The sequence below is a fragment of the Chiloscyllium punctatum genome, chromosome 10 (genome assembly GCF_047496795.1).
Source record: "Chiloscyllium punctatum isolate Juve2018m chromosome 10, sChiPun1.3, whole genome shotgun sequence".
Classification (NCBI taxonomy): domain Eukaryota; kingdom Metazoa; phylum Chordata; class Chondrichthyes; order Orectolobiformes; family Hemiscylliidae; genus Chiloscyllium; species Chiloscyllium punctatum.
In genome coordinates this window covers 62,957,028-62,979,328 of record NC_092748.1, presented here as the reverse complement: position 1 = coordinate 62,979,328, position 22,301 = coordinate 62,957,028, and the positions used below count along the sequence as shown (strand labels likewise).

General features: G+C 38.6%; 1 protein-coding gene across 7 annotated transcripts in view; it reads left to right on the top strand.

Moving 5' to 3' along the window:
• Positions 1 to 22,301, top strand: part of prpf40a (PRP40 pre-mRNA processing factor 40 homolog A) — a 63,869-nt gene that overhangs the window by 38,028 nt on the left and 3,540 nt on the right. For 6 of the 7 annotated variants that reach the window (XM_072579352.1, XM_072579354.1, XM_072579358.1 and 3 more), the window contains 10 exons: positions 1,864 to 1,997; positions 4,781 to 4,895; positions 5,019 to 5,110; positions 5,964 to 6,080; positions 7,851 to 7,988; positions 8,136 to 8,231; positions 12,416 to 12,502; positions 16,291 to 16,387; positions 16,475 to 16,536; positions 19,196 to 19,357. In XM_072579352.1, the coding sequence (XP_072435453.1) occupies positions 1,864 to 1,997; positions 4,781 to 4,895; positions 5,019 to 5,110; positions 5,964 to 6,080; positions 7,851 to 7,988; positions 8,136 to 8,231; positions 12,416 to 12,502; positions 16,291 to 16,387; positions 16,475 to 16,536; positions 19,196 to 19,357 (1,100 nt within the window). The remainder of the gene's footprint in view (positions 1 to 1,863; positions 1,998 to 4,780; positions 4,896 to 5,018; positions 5,111 to 5,963; positions 6,081 to 7,850; positions 7,989 to 8,135; positions 8,232 to 12,415; positions 12,503 to 16,290; positions 16,388 to 16,474; positions 16,537 to 19,195; positions 19,358 to 22,301) is intronic. The other variant, XM_072579357.1, reaches the window with a different exon arrangement.

Here is a 22,301-nt window from a genome sequence, read left to right as displayed (position 1 = left end):
CTTAATGGAGAACTGGAACCATGTAAGGAATAGAACCTATAACTTACAGGTTTGGCACCACATCTACTACTGTATTAGGGAACTACTGTATTAAGGTTTTTGTGAAGTTCATGCAGAATTAACTCGTTGTAGTTTTAATCATATGACAGGGAATTTCACTTCACAAAGATAAGTACTGAGGACCTAAGATTAATTTCAGCATACATTTCAATATTCTTTTGATCTGAGCGGTTTGCTTGTGTATTGAAGCCAGTCTTGTACATGATTAGTCATGTACTTCTATTTGATCAAAGGACTTATGTTCTCCATGTAAATCAACTTGAAGTTATGAACAAAGGGTCTGAAAGAGATGAGGAGTCTAAGCATGAACATCTATTATTTATTATCTGGTATAGAATAATTAAGAACTATGGTTCTAATTCTTATGATTCACATGTTTGTCCTGTGCACTGAAGTTTTGCTTCCATGTGACTCTCAAAACATTTAGATGAAATACATGCAGAAGTGCTTATTGACAGGGTTGGCGGAATACCATTTGTTCTACTCCCTTTCATCCTTATGCATGAAAGTTTTAATCTCTTCCTAAATTCTAACCTCCTCTCTAAGTCTATCTTAAGACTAATGGTTCAAGTTGCTCCAAACTTGAGCTCTCACCCTACCTATCAATTATAAAAAGACCATGCACTTAATTCCCATTTTGTATTTCACTTCCTGGTTTGGACTGCTCCCTCCTGCCTATTTTCTACATTTTAAACTTAACTAGACCTGACACTTAGAATTGCTTACCATTTCACTGCACTTTCCATTATTGTGTTCTCTCATTGTCATTTGTGGAGCAGATGCATTGACAAATTTACACATTGGAACCTCAATCTCATTTAACTATCCAGAGATAAAACAGACTTGTGGATGCTAGAGATCCGAAACAAACAAAAACAAATTGCTGGAAACACTCAGCAGGTCTGGCAACATTTGTGGTGTGAAAATTGAGTTAATGTTTCAAGTCCGGTGACTCGAGTTCTGAAGACGAATCACTGAACTTTAATGAAAACAGGTGCTGCCAGAGCTGCTGAATTTTGCCAACAATTTCTTTTTTTGTTCATGTTAAATATCCTGAGCCTGAGTGACTGGTTGCTTTCCAGATATTTCCTAATTAACCTGTTTTGAGATGATATGACACGCCTCTGGAGCAGGTGGACCTTGAACCCAGGCTTCCTGGCCCAGAGGTACTAGTTGCTTTGTAAACTAATATGGAGAGTTTGCTCTTTCAATGGTCTAAATCCAAAAATACTTTTAGATTAGATTAGATTCCCTACTGTGTAGAAACAGGCTTTTTGGTCCAACAAGTCCACACCCATTTCTCTCTGATTAATGCACCTAACACTATGGACAATTTAGCATGGTCAATTCACCTGACCTATATATCTTTGAACTGTGGGAGGAAGCTAGAGCAGCCACAGACACTGGAAGAATGTACAAATTCCCCACAGACAGTTGCCTGAGGCTGGAATCGAACCTGGGTCCCTGGCACTGTGAGGCAGCAGTGCTAACCACTGAGCACCATATTTTCTAACACCTCATGGTCAAGGTGGTTGAACCAGCCTGTTTGACAGTTCTTCAATGCACACAGCACACAAATGAAACAAAAGAACTGAGAGTACTGATTGAAAGGAATGGTTAAAAGCAGAAGAAACAAAAAGAAATTTTTCCGATAGGATGCTAATTCATTCTAACTGGATCTTCAGATTTTATTATATTAATTAATGGTAGAAAGGGTTGATAATTTGCCATAATCTCTCCTTTTGCAAATGATTTAAATTGAAGTTGGTTTTACATTTGGGACCCGAATGTTTTGTTTTATAGATATGGATAAAGAAGATGCTCTTGTTTGTTTTGAAGAGCATATAAGAGCATTAGAGAAGGAGGAAGAGGAGGAGAAACAACGAGGTTTACTTAGAGAGCGGAGAAGGCAGCGCAAAAATAGGGAGGCCTTTCAAGTAAGCGATAAATTATGTAAATTTGCTGGCAATTTTGGTGTAATTTTTATTTTAATGTCAAATTTTGTTCAATAATACTCCTGAGATTTGCTTTACAGTGTCAAAAAAGCTACATTAAATTGAGAAGAACAAAACACTTACATTGTTACTCATGAAGTGACCAAAGAAATTTTAAACTAGTTATTTTTAGTTAATCAGTATTATTTTTGTATGTATTGAGTTTTTTTTTTAAAGCTCTGCACTATTGTCTACATTTTAGCTTAGTTGACTGGACCTTCAGTTTGTATTGCAGACTGATGTTAACAGTGTGGGTTCAATTCCTGCATCACCTGAGGTTACCGTGAAGGGCTCTACTTCTCATCTTTGCCTGAGGTGTGGTGATCCTCGAGTTAAATCACCACCCTCCTCTGTATTGAGTCCAGGAGGACTATGGCAACTTAACCTTTTTATTGAACAGTGGAGCATACATTGCCCTCTGCGTAAAGAGTTCCAGAGATATGCAGCTTATGAAAGAAAAAAAACAAACTTTCCACCTCACTCTTTGTTCTCAGTCTGTAATCTGGTTCTGGACAACCAAACCAGGAAAGCATTCTCCCAGCTTCAATCACATCAACTCCATTTTCAAGTTGGTGGCTGTGACAAGTGAATTGCCGCAAGCCATTAACCGGACCTCAACTATTTATAATCTCTGTTAATAACTTCTAATGACTTAGTCAGACATCAGACTATCTAAGTTTTTACTGATGATACAAAAGCTAGATGGCATTGTGAGGAGGAGTCCGACCACACAGACATATAGAAAGTGACAGACAACAAGGTGGCAGATGAAGTATAAATGGGTAAGTGAGAGATTATTCATTTCTGAATAGAATCGCAGAATATTGTCACAAAGCTGGTCCTTTTTCCTCAAAGTCACTGTGTCTTTGATTTTTGTCAGAGGGGTTGTAAAGCAGCCTAGGCTCCGAAACGGCTGAGTTGGTGCAGAGGTGAATGGTTTATTGGGGCCTTTTGTGTTTACCCCTAAACAGATGATGCCTCAGGCCAAAAGCTTTCATGTTTTAGAAATAACTTGTATAATGAAAGGGGAGCAGCCAGCGCTGGCAGCGGAGGTTTTTTGGTTCAGTTCAGCAATTGTGTGTGTAAAGAAAGGCTGGGTACTCTTTTCTCCTTTTTCCCTTCTGATTTCGAACTGTGAGTTGCCTGTGCCATCTTTTACTGATTGTGCCAATGGATGCGTATGTTTTCAGAACAACATCGTAAAGTCAGGTTTGGATAGCGTAAGTTATCAGGTATTCTGTTTTCTGTTCATTGTGTTGCATTCTGTAATTTTGGTAAATAAATCTTGTTTGTTTAAAACTTGGCAGCCAACCCCGCTAATTTACACCTAGAATATCCACTATTCACCTAGCTAAACAAATGGCAAAGTTACTGTATGTGCTACCTGCTTAAAAATATTTTGAGAGGTCTGGCCTAGTCCATAACAATATGGAACTAGTAAATGTTAAAGTTCAGATTATTTCAGTGGATTTGTACAAGGAATACAAAAGTAGTATGCAGGTACTGCAAATAATTAACAAAGCAAATGATATGTTGACTATTATTACAAGTGCTGTGGAGATGCTGGGGTGGACCAAGTCAAAAATCACACAACACCGGATTATAGTCCAACAGGTTTATTTGATACCACAAGCTTTCAGAGCCCCCACTCCTTTGTCAGGCAGCTAGTGACACAGAATACATTGGACACAGAATTTATAAGTAAAAGATCAAAGGTCATATATTAATGCAAATATATTAAACAAACCTAGATGGCTATTAAGCCTATTTAGAATGGAGATGCAAGTTTTGATTGATTAATATGAAAATCCTAGAATTTCTTTCAAGTCACTGCCCCCAAGATAATTTTAGGTTTTATCAGAATAAAGGAGTTGGTATACGAAATGAAGAAGACATAGAGATGTACAATACGGAAACAGACAGTTTGGTCCAATTCGTCTATGCTGACTAGATATTCTAAATTAATCTAGTCCCATTTACTTGCACTTGGCCCATTTCCCTCTAAGACCTTCCTATTCGTATACCCATCCAGATGCCTTTCAAATGTTGTAATTGGCCCAGTCTCCAGCACTTTCTCTGGCAGCACCACCCTCTGCATGAAAAAGTTGCCAGTTGGGTCCTTTTTAAATCTTTCTCCCCTTATCTTAAATCTATTCCCTCTAATTCTGGAATTCCCTACTGTCAGGGAAAAAAAACCTTGTCTATTTACTCTATCCATGCCCCTCATGATTGTATATACCGATATCAGACTTGATACAATTGAGGAAAATGAGGAAGGATTTCTTCTACAAATGAGGAAGGTTTTCTTTTCTCAGGGCATTATGTATTTGTGAAATTCTTAACTGCAATGGGCTGTTCCACAAATACACAGGTTTCCTGATGAAGGTCTTTTGCCCAAAACGTCAATTTTCCTGCTCCTTGGGTGCTGCCTGACCTGCTGTGCTTTTCCAGCACCACTCTAATCTTAAGTATATTTATGACCTGAGATGGACAGATTTTTAATCAGTAAAGAATCAAGATCTATAGGGAAAAGGCATGAAAGTGGAGTTGAAGTTTATCAGATGAGCCATGATCTCATTGAACGGCAGAGTATCACTTTGTACTTGTTCTGTTATGTCACTCTTGGCCTTATCCTTTCAAGCAGTTTATCCTCATTGACTACATAAAGAAAAGAAAATCTGAAAGTATGGGTTTTATCTTTTACTGTTTATCTCATGTTTTTTCAGACCTTCCTGGATGAGTTGCATGAAAGCGGGCATTTGCACTCCATGTCTACCTGGATGGAATTGTATCCTGCTATCAGTGCTGATATTAGATTTTCTAAAATGTTGGGCCAACCTGGTAAGACGTCTTAAGTTTACTTCAATATTTCATGGTCTCTATGTATGCTTAAAGTATCGAACAAGTTAAAACCCTTTTCAAATGCAAATATTTTATATTACATATGAATTGTCCTTTTTTCAGGGTCTACTCCCCTTGATCTTTTCAAATTTTATGTAGAAGACCTAAAAGCACGCTTCCACGACGAAAAGAAAATAATAAAAGATATTTTGAAGGTAAATACAAAGAATATTAAATTTTGCTTATGAAAATATACAGTAGTAGAAATGTAACTTGCAAAACATAATATGGAGGAGCTGGTGTTGGACACAACACCAGATTATAGTCCAACAGATTTATTTGGAAGCATTAGCTTTCAGAGTGCTGCTCCTTCATCGCAACCACCTGGTGAAGGAATAGCGCTCCGAAAGCTAGTGCTTCCAACTTGAACGTATTGGAGTATAACTTGGTGTTGTGTTATTTTAACTTCGAAAACATAGTTAAACTAGATAACTTTGAAGTCTGCAAAGCACCACTAGAAAATTCTGGATCTTTACTGTACCACCGAAGAATTTCAAAAGAATTTTAGTCACAAAACCAAATTTTAAAATACAATTGTGATCATGCAAGAGACTTCAAACATGTTATAATGAGCAGTATTAAATGGTAAATAATCACATAGTGAGGCTGAGAAAATTTTCGCTTGTGATCACAGTTTGGACAGTTACGTGTTAATCTTTCTTGTGGAAATACTTATATATTACAATTTTACTGATGACCTCTCTTCATGTAATTCAGTTTAATGGTTAATAGGTGCATTTTTCCAGTTGTGAAATAGATTTTCACCTGCACAAGCCAAAGCTTCGAGACCGTGCATGTACATTTACAGTGTGTTTCATGTAATCAATTGACCAAATTCTTGAACAACCACAAAAATAATGTAGTCAAAATAATTATTACAAAATCTTTGAAGCTATTTCAATACCATAATTCATAATTGTCATTGTCTTTTTGAGCAATCATGTGATGCAACAGTTGTACAAGTCAATGACACTAAAAGATGTGATGTGCATTGATTTCCCTCCACAGGATAAAAGTTTTGTGGTAGAAGTCAATACTACATTTGAAGAATTTGGTACAGTCATTAGTTCAGACAAGAGAGCAGCCACGCTTGATGCTGGTAACATTAAACTAACTTTTAACAGCGTAAGTAACTTTGTAGCACAATTGTTCTAAGTAATATTGCTAAAATTCACAAAATCTGCTGTTTCCTCCAAAATGAATGTCTCACAATGAAGACGTTTAGAAATCATATTTCAAAATTATTGGTAATCTAGCTCTGTTACTCTTTTTTTCAAGTACCTTAATTCCCTCCCTCCTGCCTGAATACTCCACCTTTGACTCTGTTCCTACTGTAAATAGATTATCCACAGCAAATCAAATGCATTTCCTTTCGTTGAAGGAGAATTAAATCCTCAGAGTACCGCTTTCTGTTTATGCTTCTCTTTGAAGCCTTATACTCTTTACACATTACCTATGCTGTGCTTTCCAGTACATAATGACCGTATCATTTTGGAATAAAAAAGAAAATCTGCAATGTGGTAAATTAGAGAATTAGGAAAGCTTTAAAAACCAACAAAAAATTACCCAAAGAAAAGAGAAAATAAAGTTTAGGGCAAACTAGCAAGTGACATGAAAATGGATAGTAAGAGCTTCTTTAAATACATAAAAAAGAAGAGAGAAACCAAAGTGAACAAAAAAACCCCTTCAAGAATGAGGCTGGGTAAATAATAATGGAGAACCAAGAAACGGCAGAATTGATCAAATTATATTGCGTTAGTCTTCACAGTTGAAGACATACAACATTCTAAAATTACTAAATAATGAAGGTCAGAAGTAGGAGTAGGAGGATATAAATTCAATATCTATCATGAGACAAAATATGTTTTAAAAAATAGGGCTAAACGCCCATAGGGCCCTGGAGCTGATGGGTTATATCCTAGGATATTAAAGGAAATAGCTGCAGAGATAGTGGAAGCAGTGATAGTAATCTTCAAAGGCATTTGATAAAATACCACATGGCAGGCTACTTAACAAGATAAGAGTCTGTGGTGTTGAGGGTAAAATATATGCATTGATAGTAGGCTGGCTAACCGATAAAAGACATTGCGCTGTGGTAAAGAGGGTGGCAGCTACTGGAGTGCTGCAAGGATCAGTGCTGGCGCTACATTTGGGAGAGTGTAGGACCAGTGGTCATAATCTTACATAAGGGATCAGCCATTTGAGACAAATGAGGAGCAATTTATTTTCTGAGAGCTGAGTCATTTAATATATTCAAGGTTGTGATGGAAAGAATTTTAAACAATAAAGCAGTCAAGGGTTATGGGGAAAAGGCAGGACAGTGACGTTGAGGATGGTTAGATCAGCCGTGATTTCATTGAACGGCAAACCTGTTGCTCCTGTATCTTATGGTCTGCCATCAAGAAGGACGAGAGTGGCCGATCCATCAGAATACCATTGCCTGTTATTTTATCTCCTTTCCACACTGTCCTGCTTGGGAATATATCGCTGTTCCCCTCACTGTAACTGTATCTAATTCCTTTCAGTCCCATCCTAACAGCTCTGTGGATATCCCTACACTGAATGGGCAACAGTTCAAATTGGCAGCTCATCACTTCTCCAATATAAGGGTTAATAACAAATACCCTTGCCAGTGATACTGTTATCGCATGAAAAAAAAAGGAAGAACTTTCACACCTTCTGTTTTGTTTGCTGCTGCGTCATCACTTCACAATGAAAAGTGGGCATCTGGCTCAGAGGTGACAGTAGAATGTACAAAACCAATCAAGAGCTAACACAATAGATATATATTGTAGAAGAGATACCATTTTTTTAAAAATGAAAACATAAAGCTTATTTGATCTATTCAGGATGAAATCATCACTTATAATTTATACTTAATATAATTTATATTAGCTGTTAGAGAAAGCAGAAGCTCGAGAGCGTGAAAGAGAAAAGGAAGAAGCTCGGAAACTAAAGCGAAAAGAAACTGCTTTCAAAAGCATGTTAAAGCAAGCCACTCCTCCTCTTGAACCAGAATCAAATTGGGATGAGGTATGTACGTCTTGATCTCTTTTGTAAAGCATGCAGTTGATTTCAGATTTACACTGTAATGCAACCTTTTGTGTATTGTGGGTTTATTTTTATTTTCACTAAGCATCAGAGCTTCTTGAGGTTCATAAACTAATATTTTCCTTTCAGGTTCGAGAGCGGTTTGTAAACGAATCTGCTTTTGAAGACATTACTGTTGAATCTGAGAGAAAAAGACTTTTCAAGGAATTTCTACAAATTCTCGAGGTACTTGTGGAAAATAATAACTAGAAGTTGCATTATGTTTTATTTGTTATTAATTTCAGTTGCATCTAGCTATTTTTTTAGAAATGATCGTTTGATTTGGCGGAGCAGACTTGATAGGCCTAATGGCCTACTTCTGTTAATATGCCTTGTGGCTATCATCAAAACATTACTGATCGGGTATTCAGTGATGTACACATCAAAAGTGCAAAATTCACTTGCAACTTAACTTCTGATTTTTAACTTCCTATTTTAAGTGAAAATCATAATAAGCAAGTTACTTCAAATGTGGAGTTCAATTTTTCTCCCATTCCTAATCCGTGCATCATTGTTTAGCATTTTGTCTACTCTTTTCCCTTCATACACACATTTATTTCCGTTATTTAAAGGATGTGCCAAACATTAACTCCTTGAATTCGTCCATTGGTTTAATTGAGCTCAACATTATGAAATTAGAATAAACCTGCGTACCTGACATTTTTTTTCCCTCCTCCTCCCCCCCCCCTCCCTCCCCCCCCCCTCCCTCCTCCCCCCCCTCCCCCCCCCCTCCCTCCCCCTCCCCCCCCTCCCTCCCCCTCCCCCCCCCCCTCCTCCCCCCCCTCCCCCCCCCTCCCCTCCTCCCCCCCTCCTCCCCTCCTCCCTCTCCCCTCCTCCCTCTCCCCCCCTCCCCTCCCCCCCCCCTCCCCTCCCTCCCCCCCTCCCCCCTCCCCTCCCTCCCCCCTCCCCTCCCCCCTCCCCCCTCCCCTCCCCCCTCCCCCCTCCCCTCCCCCTCCCCCCTCCCCCCTCCCCTCCCCCTCCCTTTGCAGAGAAACTCAGCTGCAGTCGTGAAACAGTCTTTACAAAAGGACATTTGAGTTGTGGTAACTCAGCATCAGTCTCCACTGGTAGCTGAGCATTGCAGAAACATTGTTTTATTAGGACAGACAAAATAGTTCAGTTTTTTTTAATGATACTCCAGACATGTTATAACTCTCACCTCTGGAGGATGCAGAATTTGAAACCAGATTTCTTGACCCAGTGATAGAAGGTAAATGGTTTAAGATTCCCACTCCTGATCTCTCACAGGTGATTACTCTAAAAGGGCACAGGTATACACTTTGGTTCTAGTCCCTGTTGTACTCAAATCAACTACCAATACTTAACTAAGGTTTAAGTATGAATGTCACTCTCCTAGTATGCAGCATTCATGAATCCATACCCTGTTAGAAGAATTGTTGTCTTGGCAATGTTAGAAGATTCACAGTTTGTTTTTGTTTGACAGTATACTTTATTTTCAAGACAGCATAAAATTTCTGTGCTGTGCCCTGGATAAACTTTTTTCCTTGAAGCAGAATCTCAGATAGTTGCTTTTGTCGTTTCTCATTATGAGCAAATTGGTTACTGGGTTTTCTTCATGTGTAAACAGCAGCAGTAATATCAAGGAATAAACAGCGATAAGTGATCCTACAACCACAAGATTAGACCAAAGCTCTGCAGTGCTGCCTTATCCAGTCACTATTAGTAGTAGACAATTAAGCAACTAACCAGAGGACAAGGCTGAAACATTTGCAAGTGTCTTCAACTAGAAGTGCCAATTGGGTGATTCATCTCATCCTAATGCTGAGTCCCCATCATTATAAATGTCCATTCACGGCCAATTTAATTTACTCCATGAAATTAAGGAGCAAATGCAATTAGCTACAATAACATCCTGGCAGTAGAACTGCAGACATAGGGTCCAGAACTATCAGTGCCTCAAACCATTTACCTGACAATGTGAAAGCTTTACTTAGGTATACTCTGTCCACATAAAACAGGTCAGGTGCAGTGCTACACACTATCACCCCATCAGTTTACTCCAGAGCATCAGTGTAATGATGGAAGGTCTCGTACACCATTCCATCATGTGGCACTTGCGCAGCAATACCCTGGTCACTGCTGTTTATGGGATCTGACAGGACAACTCGGCTTTTGATCTTATTACAGCTTTTCAAAAGATCTGAGTTCCAGTGATGAGGTTAGAGTGGATTCCCTTTGCTTCAAGGCAATATTTGATTCGTGTGAGGTGGGGTGCCTTAGAAAAATTAGTCAGTTGGGAATTGTGGGGAAAGTTCTCCACTGATCAGAGTTATACTCAGCACAAAAGAATATTCTTATGTTTGTAGAAAGATGGTCATCCTTTTTGCTATATAAAAACTGACCTACTGAAGAGGAATTTGCCCTGGAAAAATGTACTGAATGGTTTGTCAATCTTTGCCTTTAAAACTATTGTAGAATTTATCAATATTCTCTTCATTCTCTTGACCTTACTTATTTAGTTTGACATAAGAATTTAATAAATTGGAGCAAGAGGAAGCCATTCAATCCCTCAAGCTGCCCTGCCATTCCATAAGATCATACCTGATTTGTCCCAGGCCTCAATCTCCTTCTTGTGCCAAAGATTTTGTCAAGAAATTTGAAAAATCTATCCATTCCTTCCTTCTGTAAATACCTTCAGTGCTATGGTAGACTGGCGAGCAAGGTTAGATCATATGAAATTCAGGGAGAACTAGCCACTTGGATACAGAACTGGCTCAAAGGTGGAAGACCAAGGGTAGTTATGGAGGGTTGTTTCTTAGACTGGAAACCTGTGACCAACAAGGACCGGCCACAAGGATCGGTGCTGAGTGTACTGCTTTTTGTCATGTGTATAAATTACTTGGGTGTGAACATAGAAGGTATGGTTAGTAAGTTTGCAGATGACACCAAATTGGTGGTGTAGTGGACAGTGAAAAAGGTTACCTCAGAGTACAATGGGACCTTGATATGATGCACCAATAAGCTGAAGAGCGGCAGATGGAGTTTAATTTAGATAAATGTGAGGTCCTGCATTTTGGTAGGGCCTATCAGGGCAGCACTTATTCACTTATGGGTAAGGTCCTCAGGATGTGTTGCTGAATGAAGAGTGCAGGTTCATAGCTCCTTGAAAGTATAGTCACAGATAGACAGGAGAGGGAAGAAGGTATTTAGAATGCTTATCTTTATTGATCAGTGCATTAAGTATAGGAATTGGGAGGTAACTTTGAGGCTGTACAGGACATTGGTTAGGCCACTTGTGGAATATTGCATTCAGTTCTAATCTCCCTCCTAAAGGAAGGATGTTGTGAAACTTGAAGGGGTTCAGAAAAGATTTACAAGGATGTTGCCAGGGTTGGAGGGTTTGAGCTATAGGGAGAGGCTGAATAGGCTGGGGATTTTTTTCACCTGGAGTGTCAGAGACTGAGGAGTGACCTTTATAGAGGATTATAAAATCATTAAAGGTGAATAGCCAAGGTCTTTTCCACACGGTAGTGAAATCCAAAAACCAGAGGGCATAGGTTTAAGGTAAGAGAGGAAAGATTTAAAAGGGACCTTAAGGTGCAACTTTTTCACACAGAGGGTGGTGCATGTATGCAATGAGTTGCCAGAGAAAGTGGTGGAGGCTGGTATAGTTACAATATTTAAAGGGCACCTGGATATTTGAATAGGAATGGTTGAGAAGGATATGGACCAAATGCTGGCAAAAGGGCCTAGATTAATTTAGGATATCTGGTTGGCATGGACGAGTTGGACCGGTGTCTGTTTCTATGCTGTGCAGCTCCATGACTCTATGACAGCGATCTAGCCTTCACAAATTTCTTTGCATTTCAGTTTAAATGAATGTCCCCTTATTCTTTATCCCCAGTTCAACATTACCTCAACATTTACCCTGACAAGCCCCCTAAAAAACTTGTAAGTTTCAGTAAAGTCACCACTCATTCTTCTAAACTCTAATTCATAAACACTTGTTTAGCTGTTCTTGATAAGTCAACCCTTTATCTCTGCAATCACCCTACTGACTCAGTTTTTGAATAGCTTCGATGTCAGTGCACTCTGTTTTTCAAAGAGGAGACCAAAGCTATATTTAGTGCTCTGGGTGTGGACTCACCAACACCCTGGATAATTGTAACAAAAGTTTTTTTTTAAACTCAACCCATAGTGCAATAAAAGCAAAATTCCATTTGCCTTCTTAATTGCTCACTACCTGCATGCTCCCTTTTTGTGCTCTAGGATTTGATTTTTTTCTTTGCTGAGTTTGTTAGAGGCTATCACTTTGAGCGTCTGTTGTCAAAATAGTTTCTGCCTTCTGCACAGACATGTATTGTTTGTTTGCTCTTTGTTATCCAAGTTTTTTTCCCTCTGTGTAATAGCATGAATGCCAACATCATCATTCAAAGAGCAAAAAACATTCCAAGAAGTCAAAAAAGCATCACAGGAAACATTCTCGTTCTCGTTCAGTAAGTGCTTGCATTTTGATTTATTCAATAAAATAACATGCTTTGAATGGACAGTTTGTTATATATGTTGACACAGACTTATTGATTTGTTGTATCATGGTCACCAAATTTGAGCATTGCTTTTGGTCAAGTATATACGCAGACACTTAAGCCCTGATTTTCCACTGTTAAGTGGTGCTAATTTGGGGCAGTGACATTGGAATGCCTGTTTCAAACAGGTGGCGCTTCATTTAAAATATATTTGAGGCTGGGATGCCCTGCACATCATTTCCTGGTGTTCAGGTATACAAGATATCAATCATGAAGAATGTGGAATGGGCATCCAGGTTTTCTAGGGATCAACTGTGACTGTTGCTGATTTAAATGACCCAGGTAAGTAAATTGAATACTTGCCATTCTTAATCATCTTGCTCATTTATTTTTATATTTTCCTCTTGTCAATTTTGTTTGCATGAACTTGTGCTAATTGTTCAATTCCACGCCCATCAAGCATTACTAGTTGCATTAATTATTATCCCAATAAACCTCCCTCTGTCTGTAGCGTTTAGAAGAATAGGAGGAGCATCTCTCAGTGGTTGTCAAGGTCAGGAGAAATCCTGTTTGCCCACCCAGTGATATCCTGGTACTTATCAAGACACCAAGCATGCCAAGTAAGCTGCAAGATTCAAAGTGCCCATAAAAGATATGTGAATCCCAAAATAATGTTGACATTTTATGGAAGCACTGAGCTAGTAATTCAGATCTGGCATTGACACCTTCCTGGGTACACTGGTTTTCAATGGTATATTGATGTGTGTTTTAGTTGACTCTCATTGCTCTGCATTTTCTTGGATCTTGGAGTATAATTATGAAACAACCTTCTGATCTGAACCAGAATTTTAAGTTAGTAATGGCAAGCATGATAGGTGTTTTGGAAGTGTTGGAAGATAAAATACCTGTAGTTGAGTTTTAGGGAGAGAATTTTAGTTGAGATATTCCATGACAAGATGAGAGTGTTGGGTATAATCAGAACTACCTCATTGATTTGGTACAACTTGTTTATTCTCTATTATATTATAAACAATACTGTCTCAATTCAGTCTTCGTACTGAACCAAAACAATCTCTATGCATGCTATCCAGCGCAGATCCTCTTATGCTACAGTATCCTGCCCTTTAAGACTTTATTGCTGGTCTTTGTTGTTTAACTGCATTTATTTCCCTGACCACAAAAACTAGATTGCTTTTGGCTCTTTTTTTTTTTGAAATCCTATTTGTAGTTACAGCTTTTAGCCAAAACTGAAAGAGAAGCCACTTTCACCAGTATCCCATCATGACCACCAGTCTGCACCCCAACCCGCCCACCCCAAAGCAAAGTCCACCACAATGAACTCTACTACGTTTCTTAGATTGTATATTGTACTGACTGTTCATATTATTTTCTGCTGTGATAATATTGCCTGATTTTCTATTGCCCCTGAAATATTAAGTTTCAGCTGGAGTATTAAGAATGTAAGAAATGCTAAAGAACTAGGAGCAGGAATAAGCAATTTAAGCCCTCAAGCCTACTTTGCAATTTTTTAATATGATCGTGGCTAATCTCATGTAAGCCTCAGTTCCATTTTCCCAGTCACTCCTCCCCATATCCCTTTAACCCATTACTAATTAAAAATCTGTCCTTCTCCTCCTCAAATTTATTCAGTGTCCAGATGTCCATTGCACTCTGGGGTAATGAATTTCATACATTCAAGACCCTTTGAGAGATGCATGATACTTCTGTTGCTCTGTGAATGTAACCCCTTGAAAGTGCATTTTAATCCTAACCAGATCATTTTCTGTGGAAAATTAACCCACGTTTTGAAACATAATATACATCCTATTTCAGTGGAATTAAAGAAAGATTACACATTCAAGCATCCATTAAGCCATTGGTTAGGGGTGGACTGAAAACAATGTCATCAGTAACGTCTATAATTTTGATATCATTATCTGCTGCTAACTGTGACAGGCTATTATTATAAGGTTTGGATTGTTAACATGTTAGGTGCAGAGCTGTGCTTCTTGCAGCCTTGTCATGCAGTGTATATCTACCACTTCCAGGGGCATAAACAATTAAGCTATGGCCTCAATACCTTTTATCATTCTAACTTCAAGTTAAGCTTCACAAATACTTCATTGAGCATCACCATCATTTGAACAGCCATTAAAACAGAATCTGCTGTTCTCATAGTTAGCTGAACTTTGGGTTTTGTTTTACTTCTTTCCTGAGTTCCCCTTTCCGACTTGTCAAAAGCTGCTGAGAGGGTGAGATGCTTTGAGTTATTCCCAAGGTTTATTGCAATAAACTATATTGGCAGGGAGGGAAATGTGTGACTCTAAGGAGATATAGTAATCAGAAATAGTAATTTGAAGGTCAGGCTGGAACACAACAGTGAGAAAGGAATGCCTGTTGGATTAACTATTATTTATTTCAATGCAAGTGGGCTGACAGATAAGGCCGATGAACTCGGCATGGGATATTCTAGCCATTACATAAACATAGCTAAGAGAGGGACAGGGCAGGTACCTTTAATATGCTAGGGTACAGGTTCTTTAGGTGGGTCAGAGGAGGGGAAGGGGTGTTGCATTTTTGATTAAGGCGAGTATCACAGCAGTAGTCAGAGATGAAATAACTGAAGATCATCCAGTGAGGCTTTGTGGGTGGAGCTAAGATATAAGCAGGGGATGGTGCTGTTATTGGAGTTGTACTATAGACTCCCATGTAGTCATCAAGAATTAGAGTAACAAATTTGTAGGAAGGTTGAGGAAACTTACAGAAGCAAAAGGGTTGTCATAGTATGGGATTTTAATTTTCCTAATATAGACTGGGACTGCAGAGTGTTCAGGACTTAGATGGGGTGGAAGTTTCCTTAAGCAGTATGTGGAGGGTCCTACTCTGGAAGGGGTAAAACACGATCTACTGTTGGGAAATAGGGCAGGACAGGCGATGAAGGTGACAGTGAGGTAGCACTTTGGGACCAGTGGCCGTAGTTCTATTAATTTTAATATAGTTGTGGAGAGAGCCACAACTGGTCCACTGGTTCAAGTTCTAAATTGGGGCAAGGTGAATTTTGATGGAATTAGACAGGATCTTGAAGGGATTGATTGGTGTAGCTTGTTTGCAGGCAAAGGGAACTCTGGCAAGTGGGGGACCTTTAAAAGTGAGATAGCTGGAGTTCAAGGTTGGAATGTTCCTGTGAGGGTGAAGGGCAAGGTTGGCAGGAATAGGGAACCCTGGATGACGAGATATTGAAGCTTTGATCAGAAAAAAGCAGGAAACGTGGCTCAGGTACAGACAGCTGGGATCAAGGGAATCCCTGGAGTATACAGGTGTTTACTGAAGAAGGAAATCAGGAGGGCTGAGAAGATTAGGGTGAATCCAAAAAGATACTTTAAGTATATTAAAGGAAAAATAATAACTAGAGAGATAACAATGCCCCTCAGGGACCCATGTGAACATTGAAATGTAGAACGGCAGGAGATGGTTCTCATGAATGTTTCTCCTCTGTGTTTACCCTGGAGAAAGACTTGGGAAAGTTAGTGCTGATATATTGAGGGAAATCCATATTACAGTAGAAGAGGTGTTGTATGTATTAAAATGTATGAAGATAGATACCAGTGTGGACCAGTTTGGGCCAAAGTGTGTGTCTTTATGCTGTAGAACTCTTATGACTTTAATTATAGCATAACTATATTGACATCAGAAAGCCTAAACTTGAATTTCAGTGACCTTGCAATTCCATTGATGAGTATCTATGTCTAACCCTATAGGCCTCAGAATCAGAAGATGATGATTATCACCATTCAAAGAAAAAGAAACGTTCCCATTCAAAGTCCCCTTCAGACAGAACCTCTAGTGAAGAGTCAGGTAATCTAAACCTGGTAAACTGTTTAAATTGTAAATTAAACATTTTCTGTCAAATCAGGTTTGAAATATTTTCTCTTCCCTATTTAGAGCGAAGTTACAAAAAGTCCAAAAAACACAAGAAAAAGGGCAAAAAAAGAAGACGCAAATCTGTAAGTTTCCACTTTTGTGTTCTTTGTTTTGTGGCATCTGTAGATATTTAATATTGGAGTATGATTAGAAATCCATATCCTTAAAACATTGCTGATACCTGGTCCTTACATTAACTCTACCAGTCAATCTTTTTTCTCTGTGGTCACTGCTATTCCAAATTATCCTGTTTTGTTTCTTTTAAATGTTATCATGGTTTTGCTTCTTCCTGCACCTGTCTCTGCTATGGCACTCATATTTGTCCAAGGTCTTACTGTAATAATGATAGTGATGGGCAGAGTTGTGCTGACTGGGACACTCTGAAAATATCAATCTCCAGGTGCTGACCTTCATGTTAGAGTTTTGGACCAGATGTACTATACTTTTCCAGAGATTTACCCCATCCTTATTTCATGCATCGTGTTTAGTATTGGGAAGGCCCAATCCCCTCCCTGCGGCTCAACTCCCAACCACTCCAAGTATCACTCGCACATTTCCCCTCCTCCTTCCTTCCCCCCATTCATGCAACAACTAATTAATAGCATACAAAGTATAAATAGTCTTGAAAAACAGAAGACTTTAATTCTTAAGCCATGCCAGAATACTGCAAGCAAACTGAGCTTAAACAAAATTACTTGGACCACTGACTTCAGAACGGTGTGTGTCCTTACTGCCTCTTTCCATTCATGCTTCCTGATTGTGTATCCATGCAACAATGCCTTCCTCCAGAAAAGACAAAACTGTACTTTCAATTAAATTTGACAGAGACAGTAGGATCGCAACTGCACTGATCAGAAGGTGTGGGACACTGTCTGACTGGAACTCCTTATTGCTGTCTTATCTCCTCAATAATCTTTAGATCTCCTAAAATTTAGCCACGAGCTAATCATTGTTTGGTTTTCCTAATCTCTTATCCATTATCAGCTTTGGTCTTACAGAAGAGTTTTTGTTCTTTATTTCTGTTTCTCAGTTAACCAAAATGAATTAATATTTTGAGAGAATTTCTTCTAATAGAATGTCTTGCTTTTATTTTAATGTATTCTTTTATGATCGAACCTGGCAAAATACTTGAAATTTCTTTTCCTTTATTTCTAAGCAGCCAAAGTTTTGCAAATTTAAAATACTTTGAAATAGTGTGTTTATAAGGTTTGAATGTACAATTGGAGAAATAGAGGAAAAACATGTAAAGTTAGAAAAGATGATATCAGAAAATAATTATTGTGCACCTATGGGTAATACTATTTGGAACTTAGTTTTGAGAACCTTTCTGTCCAAACATGAAGGTGGATTCAGTGAGAGAAATGGAGGAAATCCTTATTTCATCATTTAAATGTGTGGCATTATCAACGCTAATGCAAGTAAATTGTCATCCAAGTCCATATAAGTTAGAAATATTTGATTTTTCTCTCCATATTGATGCTAAAGCCAAGCACTGTTCATTTGCTTGAACTACTATTTTTCTTAATTTTAAACTTTTAGTAGTTGGTTGTGATGAAAGCTGCATTATTTATATATAATGTTGAAATTTGTATGTCAAAAAAATCAGGATGGGTATTGGTTACTGGTTTGAAAAGTTTACTTTGATTTTTTAAAAAAAGTAGAGCTTTTCCAGAGCAGTGTCCAGAATTGAACATTTTTAAGAAAGGAGGTGACTGCAAATTCCTACTATGATGGTAGCTTTATGGCAAGTAGGAGAAACATGTAATGCTATTAGCTTTGTTTTCTGTTCAGAAGTAAGGAAGGTTGAGCAAGTTTTTAAAAATCAGTTCAGAAAACACTGGGGTGGAATTAACAAGCAAGTTAGGTTTGTCTCCTAAAGGTAGTTCAGGGAACTAGTTACCTCAGCATAAGGGTTTAATTTGTAAAGTTGCCAAACTAAAAGAGTTTAGTTTGAAATTTGCAGATTTTTAGAACTGAGAAAATTTACACATTTGTGAAAAGTGCATTTTGATAGACTTGCAAATAACTTATTGTCTCCATGGTCCACAGCAAAACAATTGTAAGGAGTCAACGAAGTAGAAATGTTAAGCGTTGAGATTGGCTATACAGGTCCCTATAACAGATAATGTCAGGAAACAAGTTGGTGCTTTTCTTTTACTGTTTGATTTAAGATCATTCTGTCTTGTATCTAGCTTTTCATAGTTTTTTGTATAATAAACTTCTGTTAAGAAAATCTGCAGCCTTGTGTAAATGTGTCAAAGGTAAAGATGCCATCATCCTACTCAACCATAAGACTGTTCTCATTAGAGATGATTGGTGGTGGTTTAACCTGAGGTTCTCCAGGCCTCAGACAGGGGGAAAAAGTTGAAAAAGGGAAAGTTCTTTTATGGTAACCTCAGTTAATGTGGGAATTGAACCTACGCTGTTGGCATCAATTTGAATCGCAAACCAACTGTCCAACCTACTGAGTGAACACCACATTAATTGATAAAACAAGAAAATAAACAATATGATCTATCAAGCTTTGTCTCATTCTGACATCCAACATATCCAGTAGTATCATGAGCTGGGATCATGATAACGTACAAACTGAATATCTGCTAGTAGTCATTGACACGTTATTGGTCAAGTATAGATATCACTATTTTCCATATTCCAGTTTCTTTTCCATAACTCTTAAATAGTGGTGAATATATCCAAAACAATTCTGTTCTTGAAATCATTATTCTCCTTGCCATATAGGTTACTCCTGAATCTGAAGGAGAGCGAGAACGTGAGCGGGAAAGAGAAAGGGACCGGGATAGACGAGAAAAAGAAAGAAGTAGGGATGACGAGAAAGAAAGAAATAGACACAGATCGCAGTCAAAGCACAAATCACCCAGAAAAGCCACCAACAAAGATACAGTATGTGATTTTCTGATCATTTGGATAATTGTTCATAGCAAAAAAAATCAGTTTAATTTTTGTACAAAGCTTGTGGGACTTTATTATTTTGACCAACATACTTCATTAAAAAGGTCTTTGGTCCAGTAATTTTTCCCAGGATTAAAATTGCTGCAAGTTTGCTTGTTATATGATTTTATTTTTTCATCACTTGTCATTTTTCATTTTTGCTGCATGGCTTCACCTTTATTTTTAGATCAGTTGATTCAATCTTGTTCATTGCTGTTACCTACAATGGAAACTCATGTAAAAGTCAAATTTTAAGGTTAAATTTGTGGGGTTGACTATTACATTGATACGACGTTTGAGGGGCTGAAATTCATGCTATAATCCACAATACCATATCGTTAGCAGAAGCCCAGTTAATTTGTTTAGAAATCAAGAAAGCATAATGAATTACAATAATTCCACAAGTGCAGCAGGGGAACTGAGCTCAGCTGAGCTGCACACAAAGGGAAGTTGTCACCTGACTCTGACTTGATGCGTCTTAAACTTTGGCACCAAATTCTTCCTTTTCCCTCCATTTTCTCTCACCTACTGTTGTTTATGTTTTTCAAACTAACATTTTAAGCTTTTATTTCTGATATGTATTTTTTATCAGACATTTGACACTCTTACAGTCTCACTGATCATTGTAACCATGAGAAATAACAGCTGCATGGTAATTATAGTGAAGTAAATGCATATAGGCTTATCTTATTTAGGAAATGAATTTGTGATAAGTGTTGCATCACAGTAATTGTACTAATTATAATGCTCGTTCAATAATGAACTTAAGAAATCCGTAGCCTAAAGTTGCTGTGAATTGTACACCAAATCATAGGAGGGATCTGTACCACTGGGATGGTCTCCACCTGAACCGAGCTGGGACCAGTGTTCTAGTGAAAAGGGTAAATAGGCTGGTCAACAGGACTTTAAATTAGAAAGTGGAGGGGACGGTAAGGGTAAAACTTAACCCACTTGGAAATAAAGCAGCAGGTTAACACCTGTAGGGGTGGACTCAACTGTGTGGAAAATATGAAAGAAATGATAAGGAAGGAGAACTCAGGTGGTTATTAGAGTCTCCGGCATTAAAAAAAAGTCAGTGTTTGCAAAGGGTTAGTAATCAAACTTCAACCACACTAGACAAATGGCAATGAGAAGAGGGATAGTAAATACGGCACTGAAGGTTTTATATGTGAATGCTTGCAGTATAAGAAATAAGGTAAATGAATTTGTGGCGCAGATTGAAGTTGGCAAGTATGACATAGTGGGCATCACGGAGACGTGGCTGTAAAGGAATCCGGATTGGGAGCTGAATATCCAAGGCTATGCATCTTATCGAAAAGATAGGCAAGTGGACAGAGAGGGTGGGGTTGCCTTATTAATAAGAAATTAATTACTTCGGTAGTAAGAAACAAAGTAAGGTCAGATGGTGTAGAATCTGTGTGGGTAGAATTGAGGAACCACAAAGGTCAAAAAACCATAGTTGGAGTTACGTACAGACCTCCAAACAGTAGACAGGAGCTGGGGTGCAAGATACACCACAAGATAGGTACGGTATGTAAGAAAAGCAAAGTTACCGTGATCATGGGGGATTTCACTATGCAGATGAACTGGGAAAATCTCAGGTAGGTAGTGGATTGCAAGAAAATAAATTTGTGGAATGTCTACAAGATAGCATTTTGGAGCAGCTTGTGGTGGAGCCTACTAGGGAACAGCAATACTGGATGTAGTGTTGTACAATGAGGCAGACATGATCAGGGGAGCTTAAGATGAAGGAGCCCTACTGAGGCAGTGATCATAATTGAATTTACTGTGGAATTTGATAGAGATAAGAAAGAATCAGAGGTAATGATATTACAGCTGAATAAAGACAACTACAGAGGCATGAGGGAGGAGCTGGGCAGAATTGACTGAGAGGAGCCTAGCAGGAAAGACAGTGGAACAGCAATGGTAGTAATTCAGGAGACACAGCAAAAATTCACCCCAAGGAAAAAGAAGCATGGTACAGGAATGATGAGGAAACTATGGCTGACTAGGGAAGTTGGATATAGCATAAAAACAAAAGCGAAAGCATATAATGTGGTGAAGGCAGTGGGAAACCAGAGGATTGGGAGGCTTACAAAGACCACTGGAAGGCAACAAAAAATGAATAAGGAGGGAGATTAAATATTAGGGTAAACTGTCTATAAAGGAACACTAAGACTTTCTTTAGATATATAAAGGGCAAAAGAGAGGCAAAAGTGGACATTGGACCGCTGGCAAATGACTGTGGAGAGATAGCGGGGAACAAGTAAATGGTGCAAGAACTGAATAACTACTTTGCATAAGTCTTAATGATGGAAGGCATGAGTAATATCCCAAAACTTCGAGGGTGAGTGGGCAAGAGGTAGACATCACCACGGAGAAGGATCTAGAAAAACTGAATGGCCTGAAAATCACCTGGACTAGATGGACTACACCCCAGAGTTCGAAAGGAGATAACTGAAGAGGTAGTGGAGGCATTAGTGGTGATCTTTTAGGAATCGCTAGATTCAGGGAGGATCCCAGAGGACTGGAAAATCGCTATCGTAACACCCCTGTTTAAAAAGGGAGTAGGGCAAAAGACAGAAAATTAGACAGTTTAGCTTAACCTCTCATGAGTGAGATTTTGGAGTCCATTGTGAAGGATGGGATTTCTGAACACTTGGAGGTGTACGGTAAAATAGGGCAAAGTCAGCATGGTTTCATCAAGGAGACTCATGCCTGTCAAACTTATCATGGCTGATAAATTTCTCAACTTCATTCTCCCTGTAACCCTTGATCCTCTTGACAATCAAGAACCTACCTATCTCCATCTTAAGTGTACTCAATGACTTAACCTCCACAGCCTTCTGTAGCATTGAATTCTATAGATTCACCACTCTGGCGGAAGAGGTTTCCC